Raw genomic sequence first — 10,208 nt, forward strand, 5'->3', positions numbered from 1 at the left:
GCATGAAGTAATGAGGGAGCTGAGTTTTAAAATCCAAATGAACTTCTGCCAATAAAACCTGTAGGTTTCATGTTGCTCCTTGGGAAGTGACACAGCTATGCCGTCTTGAAGATGCTGTCTTTTTCCCACATTCTGCCTTAACAGCAGTTTAGAGGAAACGTGATGCACAGAAAACAATTTTTTGAGGTAAAGCATTGTGAAGGTTAATAGAATGATAGGTGAATAATAGAAGTAAGAACTTCAGCACTTGCTCGCTGGACACTGAGGTAAGAATCCCTTAGGAAGACAGAAGAGAGGTTTGTTAGAAAGGCAAGACACAACTTGGTTGGCTGTCCTACCTCAATCATTTTTATATCAATTTTTGACCGTGTTACAACTATCAACAGTACTTGTGCCTGGAAAAGTAACAGGACAGAAAGGAAGGGTAGTATGTCATTTGAGCCACAAAAGCTTAGGAAGAACTACCTAATGGCTAAGCCTGTTAGAGAGTGAGCTCTCAGTTCAGTTTTGGATGTGTTAACGTACTCCTGGGTAGTGTAAGTATTTGGTGTGGGGTTTGGTTTTGTTTTTAAAAAAAATTTTGGAGGGCTGGCACTTTACTTTCCCCTCTTCCATCTTATTGCTGGAAATGATGCCCTTGCTAAACAATGATAATCTGGATTAAATTACTTTCTAATACAGAAAAAGACTGTTACAACCATTAATTTTTATCTCCTATAAAACTTGCCAAAATTTCTTCATCATCAGAGTATGCTTCCTGAAAGGGTTGAAAGTTAGCTCTGTTTCAGTCCCTCTCATGAAGAAATTTCAATCACATTTTACCTCTAGAGAGAAATTTTAATTTACTGTGACTTATTTTTGAAGGTGTTCTTCCCACATTGGTTGTACTTTCTTGGTACATTTTTCTACATTACTTTGATGTTGTCAACTTTCTGCGGGAAATTATAATGACCATTCTATTTGTGTCCTCCTTTCAGAGAGTACAAAATTTGGACATAATCTTCCAGAGCTGTAATATAATGGTGACTTAGAAATGATAGTCCTGCATTATTCTACCTGGCAATGCTTGCTGTGTAACCAGGAGCGGCAGTTCCCAGGTCTTTCTGAAGGCACATGTGAAGGGAGGAACAGAATAGAAACCACTGAATCATAACAAATAAGCCTTGTCACCCTAACTTCAGATGCCTAAATATTAGGTATTCAAATCTAGTCACCTTGAGTTCTCCAATCAGTGGAAATCCAGGTATTTTCAGAGGATGATTCATCTCACCTATCGGTGAAAGGGACTTTCCTGTTTTTTCAAAGAAAAAATATATTTCATAGTGAATAGAGCATATTTACAGGGCTAGCCAAACTACAGCTATCTAATCTATGGATGACTGAATTAGGGTGGAAGAGTCCCACTGGATAGGTTCAGGCTCACCTCAGACTCGGACATGCTTAGCTAATTCTTTTTCTTTGTGAAGCAAACCTGTGTCATTACAGAGTAGGCTTGAACTTGGATTTAGTAAGGTAGCTGATGGTACAGGACAGAAACAGGGAATTGATTAATAAGCTGTCAGAAGGACTTTCATGACTCCTGATAGTTAACACCAAGGTCTCGGCCAGAAATTTTATGTGCAGATCTCAGTCTCTTCTCTAAGAAACTGCAGTGTTATGTTTAATTTACTTCTTATCAATCGTTAAATGTCTGAGGTATACATGTAGGAATGGCTCTGAGGAGATTGTCTTAAAGGTCAGAAAGATACGATTGTTATGCAGCATTTAGTAGTACTAAAATCACTATAAAATGCTGCTATTTTGATCTGAATTGGTGGCGTCCTACCCCTACTGTGCCAAGAGAAACCACTACATAAGATGCAAAGCCAAAAGACAATGAGCAAAACTACGCTCATTTTGTCAGTAGCCCTCTCGTGTCTTCCCTTTCCCCTTATGGGTCTGAAGATGGAGGAAGAGGCTGTGTGTAAACAGGATCATTTAAGCTCTGCCCACATCCCTAGGTGAGTCCCACCACAAAGACCTCAGTTCCTACAGAAATAACGTACAACATTGACAACTTAACTGGTTTTTTTAATGCTCACCATCCACTGTTTTGTCTGCTTGGCACTGTTTTAATATGGATGTGAAGTACCAATATATCCTGAAGACATGGAACTGCTATCCCTGTCTTACTGTGTTCTGTAACCTTCATGCCAAGTCTACAGAAGTCATCACCTCTTCCCCTGAAAGCAGAGAGGTGACTTGGAATTGTGAGCATTTGAGCCCTCCGTAGCATGGAAGGGAATTTTCTGGGTTTTGTGAGAGGCGTGGATCATACGTTTAATAGCAGAGAAAATCCATAAATGATAAATGAATCACCTGTGGCTTGTAGTTTGCACCCTTATACATGTTAGCATAAAGTTCTCTTGCCTGATAATGGATTAGGACTGTTGCATGCATTTGTTCTTAAATTAGGTTGTGAGATTTTGCTGGCTGAAACGGTATTGGATGATGAGAAGAAGAACAGGAGCACAGCTCTGCTGCAGTCCTTGAACATGCTTGTGCAGACAGAGGGAAAGGAAAGAAGTGGCTCTGAATATCGAGCCTTACTGGAACAACATGGATTCGCAAATGTCAAAATCAGATTGACAGGAAATTTGTTAGATGTCATTCTCTGTGTTAAGGCCTAGGAAAGAAATGGATTTAGTAGTAAAATCTGGATGATTCTAGTCATGTTTGATGTTTTGTAATTATGCAAATACATTTTCAATTTCCCATCAGATCATAAAAAAGAGATGTTAAGTCAGCGTTCTGAAGTTACTTTAAAACGGGGGACAGATAGATTGCATTTATTTGGAACCTGAGTGAAACAATGCCAGAAGATTCTGGCATCATTTGATGGCAGTGATGCTGTGGCTGCACAACATCTGTAGTACCCTCAGAAACAAGTCTCCAACTACAAATGGTGTCAGCAGCCCTACGGCACTATTCATGTTGCTGAGGAATCAGTTTCTTCATACTTGGTACAGTTGGGATTGTCCAGTTTTTGAACTAGCACACATTGCTTTGTTTCTGTTTCAAGAGGTTAATGCAGGTACCATTTCAATAATCCATCACCATCCATTTTAATATCATTTTATGTTATGCTCTCTACTGCAAATAAAGAAACATTCTCTAATGGAGTCTGGGAATTGCTACTGGAGTGGTGTAGTCAAGATTGGAAACAAGAACTGGAGCAGCAGCTTCTTGAGAGAGTGAAGACAGCCTTCCCTGCCTTCTGTGAGGTTTCTGGAAAAGGCAGTTGTATGAAAGCACAACTTTCATCTGTGATTAAAATTGAAGATGAAATGTGGGGGCACCGCATTTGGTTCAAGAACATCCTCCGCCTCCTTTTTAGCCCTACTTAATTTGTGAGCTCTTATGAAACTGGATAGCAGAATATGAGATTAGATAAAGAACTGAAGGGGGGGGAGCAGGGGGAAAGGTGCAGAAACAGAAGAAAAAGCATGGTGCTAAAGAGAAGAGAATTTCCCCAGTCAGATGCACCTGAGCTCCCAGGGTGAACAGAACAGGACAACTACTGACTGAACAGTTTCCAATCACAAAAACATTATGTGTGTTTTACCTTCCTTTTTCAAATAGACTACGCTTCAGGGTTCCAGGTATAAAGGGTTTTTTTAATCAATAGAAAAATTTAATGGGGAAAAAAATCCCAGCCTTGCACACATTGTATCTTGTGAGTATTAACATGCTGTTCCAAACTTTTTTTAAAAAAAATACTATGCTAAGCCATGTGTGCCTACCTCAGAATATGCACCACAGCCTTTCATTAATTACGTCAAAAATACAGTCCTGTAACACTGCGAGCACCTAACCCTGTGTGGGCACAGGAGTCACTGCTTTATATCTGTATTATGATTTAGAATATAAAATACCACACAATATACTTTGTATCTTTTGTTATGCTAAAAAAATGTATAGAAATGTATAAAACACAGTATATCATACTACAGCAGAGATGAAGGCCATGCCTGGCATGTCCTGTTCCCACAACATGCCCTCTTGAGCAAGACGCTCATTTTGAAATCCTGCGAAGTATGTACGCGTAAGCAGTGGTTTCAGACACCTCAGCTAGTACAACTTTGTGGTTCACCAGTCATCTATTAAAAAAAAAAAATGTTTGGCTTTACTTTTGTAGGAAACATCCATTAAAAGTGAAAGCAGTAATGAAAGGTGTGGGTGAACTAACACCTTCCGGCTACAACAATTTCAAGGCTTACTTTTAGAAAGAAGAGGTATAATTTCAGACAGAAGTTTAGCCATGAGATGTAACATTTCATTTCGCAGCGTGCGATGAAATGAGCAGAGATGCCTGAGGGGAGGCCGGGCCCGCCGCGGCGGGGCAGGGACTCGGACCCGGGCGTGAACGCTCGCTCGGGCGGCCTGCGGAGCTGCTCACGGCATCGAACTCCGAGCGCCAGAACAAGGGGTCTGGACCCTGCGTCCCACCGCCCCTGGAGCACACCGCGGGGAAGTTCTTTGCTATTTCATTGTCTCGGCTCAGCTGAGTGACAGACGGCGACGCGACCTCCGCCCGCAGCGCTGAGGAGGCGCCGGCGGGAGCAGCACTTGCAAGCGGGGCGCTGCCTTTCGCCAGCATCGCCCGGAGCGGCCAGCGCGGGGCGAGCTCCGCGGGAGCCGGGGGGCCCAGCCCGCTGCCCCCACCTGACCGCCGGCTTTCCGCAGTCGCCGCCGAGGCCGCCCCGCTCGCTGCCCGCCCGGGCTGACGAACGCGGGCCCCGGGTGCGGTGCCGCCGCGTTCTGTGGGATGTGACCTGTCGGGTGGCACAGGCTCCCGCGGGCCCTGCCGGGAGCGGGACAACGCGGCCGGAGGCGGCGCTTCCGAAAGCGACTGTTGCGGAGGGGAGGGGGGAAGGGGGAGGGGCGGAATTTGTGTGAGTGACGGTGATATCCGCACTTCGCTGCTAGGGCGGCCCTGCCGCGCCGCACCGCACCGCACCGCACCGCGGGGGCCGGGCTCGGGCGCGGCCTCTCGCCCTTCACAGGTGGTGGTGGTGGTGGTGGCGGCGCCGCCCGGCAGGCCCGGCCGCGTTGTGCGACGCGGCGCTGCGCCACTGGCGCCGCAGGGGCGGGGGGAGGCCGGAGCCGCGCCCCGCCGCCCGCTGTAACCACCGCCCTGAGGGCGACCCGGTCCCGTGCCTTTGGGCGGCGAGGCCACGCCCCCAGGGCGGTGCGGCCAATGGAGCGCCGGGGGGCGGGGCCGGCGGGGCCCGGCATTTAGCTCATGCGCGGCAACAGCCCCGCCCTTTCGGCGTGAGCGGCAGCGGCGTCTCTTCCCCGGCGGCTCCGGCGCGAACATGGCGGACCAGGCCATCTCCTTCCTCAAGGACTTTCTGGCGGGCGGTGTCGCAGCCGCCATCAGCAAGACTGCGGTGGCGCCTATCGAGCGGGTCAAGCTCTTGCTTCAGGTTAGCGGCGCGGCCGAGCCTGGTGGGAGCGGGGGAGTGGGGGCTGCCCGTCGCCCTCCGCCGCCGGGGCCCGCGCAGGCTGAGCCGGGCGGGGGGAAGGGCGGGGGGCAGGCATGCGGGCGCCGCCGCGGAACAAAGGGCGCGCGCGAAGTGGCGGCTGGCGGGGAGGTCACGTGGGCGGCGGGCCCCCGCGGCAGCGGCGGGGAAGCCGGTTCCGCTATGCGGGGCGCTGCGTTGCGGGGGGGGGGCGGGCCGCGGGGGGGGGGGGGTGGGTGGGAGGGAGGGGCGAGGGGGCGGCCCCCGGTGTCACTTCCTGCCGTCCCGCTCCTGGCGCCGAGCGCGCAGAGGGCGAGGGGGGGAGGGCGGCAGCGCGCCGCCATCTTGATGACCTTCACGTGATGCCGCGGCCGGGCAGCGCATTGGCCCACCGGCGGGGCGGGGCCGGGGCCGCGACCGGCGCGCGGTGCCCTGTGTGACCCCTGCGCGCGGGCCATGGGGCGGCCCGGCGCCCCAAGGTGACTCGCGTGACCTTCGCGGCGGCCCCGGCCCCGCCCTGGGCGCGGCGGCAGGCGCCGGGCTGGCGGCCTCCTCGCGCCGCTCCCCCGCCGGTCCCCTGGGCGCGACGCGGCTCGGCCGCCCCCCCTGCACCCCGCCGCTGCCCGCAGGGGCCGCCGGCTCCGGGCCGCACCATAGCTGTGGTCGCCTTCGCTCCCCACGGCTGGCCCTTGCCCGTCCGGCGAGTCCTGCGTTCGGGGGAGGCCGGGACACAGCTTGAAGCCTTTTTTGCCGTTCTAGTGTTGTACGAGGCCTCCCGTGTCTATGGCTGCTTCACGTACACACGCTCTCAGTTTGTGGGCCTTTAGTTCTTCAGAGCTAACTCAATCCTCGCGTTCTTCAGTCCCCACTGAATACGAGTAAATGACTGTTTTTCCCAGTCTTAAGATCTAGGCTGACACCTGGGAGCTTTTCCTTGGAGGCTGGCTGTTGCAGCCCATTTATTGCAGTTAACAGCGGCTTGACCTCCATGCCTGACTGCCATCAGGCTTTCAGGCTGAACAGCTCTCTGCTTTACAGAAGTGGACTTGCAGTGCAGACCTGTCAAGGCATACAGCCAAAATGCGTGTTTTTATTTGCAGGTACAACATGCAAGTAAACAAATTGCTGCTGATAAGCAGTACAAGGGTATCATCGATTGTGTAGTGCGTATTCCAAAGGAACAAGGAGTGCTGTCTTTCTGGAGAGGAAACTTGGCAAATGTCATCAGATACTTCCCAACTCAAGCTCTCAACTTTGCCTTCAAGGATAAGTATAAGCAGGTGTTCTTGGGAGGTGTAGACAAGCACACTCAATTCTGGAGGTATTTTGCTGGTAACCTGGCTTCTGGTGGTGCAGCTGGAGCCACTTCCCTCTGCTTTGTCTACCCCTTGGATTTTGCAAGAACCCGTTTGGCTGCTGATGTCGGAAAAGCTGGCGCAGACAGAGAATTCTCAGGTCTAGGGGACTGTCTAGTCAAAATTACCAAGTCTGATGGTCTGCGTGGCTTATATCAAGGGTTCAATGTCTCTGTCCAAGGCATCATCATCTATCGAGCTGCCTACTTTGGGATCTATGATACAGCAAAAGGTAACATTTCAGAGGGGACCTTGTAAACCTGTTTCCTGAATTCTGTGTTGGTTTATGGTCATTCTTGGATTTTACGGTGTCTGTCTATAGCAAGTGGAGGTGGAGAGGGGACAACAATGCTGCGGTGATGCTGCAGTGTTCAAGGCAACACAGGCATGTGTTGATGGCAGGTGGCTACTTTCAAGTACTCCTGCTTTTGTACTTAAAGGAGCTTGCCCTAATGGCAGCAGAGCTTGTTGTATGCAATTCCAGTAAGTTCTTTTTTGTTCAGTGTGTTACTGGAGTTACATTGGACCAATTCAGGTGTGTTCAGCAGAGTGGTGCTTTTACAAAGCACTTTTTTAAGCTTGACATTTGGGCATAGAGGTCATTAATACTAGCTTACAGTTTAATGTACTTCACAGGCACAATGACTTTAGTGACACTCTTTTCAAAAAGAGTAGGGAGTAGTTACATTGTTACAGCATGTCTGAAGTTTATCCTAAATCTTGTTGCGATTTCAAAGTATGGCTTTACAATGTTTCGTAATCGTTCATCTAGTAAAGTAGCTGTCACGCAGCAAGTGCAAGAGGGTGTACAAGATAAAAAGCTAATTACTTTCTTTATTGCAGGCATGCTCCCAGATCCCAGAAATACTCATATTGTTATCAGTTGGATGATTGCCCAGACGGTGACTGCTGTGGCTGGTGTGGTCTCCTATCCTTTTGATACAGTGCGACGTAGGATGATGATGCAGTCAGGGCGCAAAGGAGGTAGGCTGTTAATTTGTGCAGTTCTTTAAGCAGCATTAACAACATGGAGTTCTTTTTCCCTAATAGTTATGCCTCCCCACTTACTGTCACTTGTTCCATAAATCTGATTTAAGTTATATTACATTTCAGTGATACAAGGAAATGCAGTAGGGCCCAACTTGTTTGTCACTAATTAATGCTGAGGACTTTATAGAATATGAAATGGACAGACTGCCTGTTTGCAATGACAAATTAAATGAAGGCAATTGGGGAACAGTGTAATTACCGGAAAGAAGGCTTGACATTTTTATTTTGTGATTTAGCCTTTAGTAACTCGGCAAGCAGATAAAATTTTCTATTGCCTGAACTAAGTACTGTGTTGCAGTCTAAAAATGTGGTTTGGGACTTCCCAAAAAGTAGCTAGAGGCGAATCAGGGCAGTTGTTAAAAAGATCTTGGGTACAATTGTAGGAGTTAAAAATTGCTTTCTGCTTTTTCTACAGCTGATATCATGTACTCTGGAACAATTGACTGCTGGCGGAAGATAGCAAGGGATGAGGGGGGAAAGGCGTTCTTCAAGGGTGCATGGTCTAATGTTCTCAGAGGCATGGGGGGTGCTTTTGTGCTTGTGCTGTACGATGAATTCAAGAAAGTCATTTAAACAGCCTAACTAGAATTGGGAATCAAGTTGAGCAGATCATGTAGAATAACTACCATTATGGACCATTGACCTTCAAGAAATTCCTGTGAGTCTTATTTATCGGAGCCAGATGATATTTGTAGATGGGGCTAGAAACTGACATAGAGGACTGATCCATTTCTCTGTAACATGCATGAAGACACTGAATCTGGCAATTCAGTGTGATGATTTTTTTTTCCCAACAATAAGGAGCAAGTGGCGTTTGTGCTGGGTCCAAAGTGGCTGGGTCCAAAATTGTTTGCCTGTGGATCAGTCCCTGGTTTCAAGTCCTATCTTCTAGGACCATAAAATTGTATTTGAAAGTATTTGCTAACAAATCATGTTCTTTTCCACTTGTACCTAAGCACTATGTACCATTTTGCACAGCTGAACATCTAGCAATTTTGTTCTTAAATTGGGGCATTCTGCTGTAAAACAATAAACATACTTACTCTATCTGTGTTGAAATTATTACATAAAAGCTTTGGGGAAACCTTTTGTTTGAAAACTTGTTTCAGATAATAGTTTCTCTGATACACTTACACTGCACTCTGTAACAGAATAAGCTTGATTATTTTTTTTAAAGAAAAAAAATTACTGAATGTCAGAACTTTGGGGGGTGGGGGGGAAGCATGGGTTATACTAATAGAAACCACTCCCATTTTTTGTGCCTGGTAGTGTACGATGGGCTGCTGCAAGTGGCTTTTTGCATGATTCTTAGAAATGGATTGCAACTTTTCATATGATTTAAAATGGGGGGTGGGGTGTCTGTTATAGTGCTAGAAAAATCCAAAGTCCCAAGGACAGTCAAAAAGTAACACTCTTGCCCTTGGTAAAACAGCTTAAAATGAAATAATGCTTTTTAAAATCAATATAGAAAGCAACATGGCATTCATGCAAAAACCCAGGAACCTAGTAAATGCCTTCAAATTCTGAGTAACTGATGTATTGTTGCTGCTATTTGAAAATGCTGATTGTGCCATTCAGGATCCTGTTTGGCCTGATCTGTAGCAGTGGTCAGTACCTGTGTGGAAGCTGAATTTAATCTGAAATGAGGCTCATTTTAAGAGGTGAACTTGATGGGGTATGTGAGCAGGAGTATGTATGTGTGCTTCTGTATAGCTGTAAAATAATAGGTCAAAGTAGGTCAGCCTTCAATATTTACCTGATTGATGTCTAGTTGATGGGATTGTCAGGAGACCAAAACCAGACCAAATAATTTCTCATACTGCTATTTGAGATAATGTAATACCTATGTGCCATCCTATGTATGCAATCTTACTTCTGTACTTCTTAATCTGCAAAGACTTGGTCAAGAGAGAAGTAAAGGAAAACAAGGTGTTAATCTTCCAGTCATGTTTTTAACTTTCCTTGTATCTTGAGAAAGAAAAGGTATGTCATTGTGTGAGTCATTGAAGGCTGAGCTGTCTTGAGTTCTTTTTGTGTGCCTTCTGAGGTTGCTATTCAAGAAGTATTTAAATTAACTACTTGGCTTTGGCTGATTATTACCTGCCTTTCAAACATAATTACCTTTTTCCTTTCACTGTTGGACTAGCATTACACTCAACATCTGCTTGTGAATGTATGTTACACAGCTACTTTGTACACAGGCTAATTGCAAACTTAATGTAGCTACTGCAAGTGGAAGTGGTTAAGTTTTTATCCTGTTTGGTAATGGTAGCTCCCTTCTGGTGCAGGCAGGTCATTT

The 10,208-nt window shown here is 47.1% G+C and overlaps 2 protein-coding genes across 2 annotated transcripts in view; both read left to right on the forward strand.

Annotated features, from left to right (window-relative positions):
- Nucleotides 1-2,708, forward strand: part of ASMTL (acetylserotonin O-methyltransferase like) — a 30,412-nt gene extending 27,704 nt beyond the window's left edge. Inside the window, exon 13 of the mRNA XM_055801739.1 lies at nt 2,455-2,708. Within this exon, the coding sequence (XP_055657714.1) occupies nt 2,455-2,669 (215 nt within the window). The 3' untranslated portion in view covers nt 2,670-2,708. The remainder of the gene's footprint in view (nt 1-2,454) is intronic.
- A 2,587-nt stretch (nt 2,709-5,295) lies between these two features.
- SLC25A6 (solute carrier family 25 member 6) lies at nt 5,296-8,956 on the forward strand. The gene is made up of 4 exons (XM_055801900.1): nt 5,296-5,468; nt 6,605-7,091; nt 7,703-7,843; nt 8,325-8,956. The coding sequence occupies exons 1-4, from the start codon at nt 5,358-5,360 to the stop codon at nt 8,480-8,482; spliced, it is 897 nt and encodes a 298-aa protein (XP_055657875.1). The 5' UTR covers nt 5,296-5,357; the 3' UTR covers nt 8,483-8,956.
- The last annotated feature ends 1,252 nt before the right edge of the window (nt 8,957-10,208 follow it).

Source organism: Falco peregrinus, chromosome 4 (assembly GCF_023634155.1).
Source record: "Falco peregrinus isolate bFalPer1 chromosome 4, bFalPer1.pri, whole genome shotgun sequence".
NCBI lineage: Eukaryota > Metazoa > Chordata > Aves > Falconiformes > Falconidae > Falco > Falco peregrinus.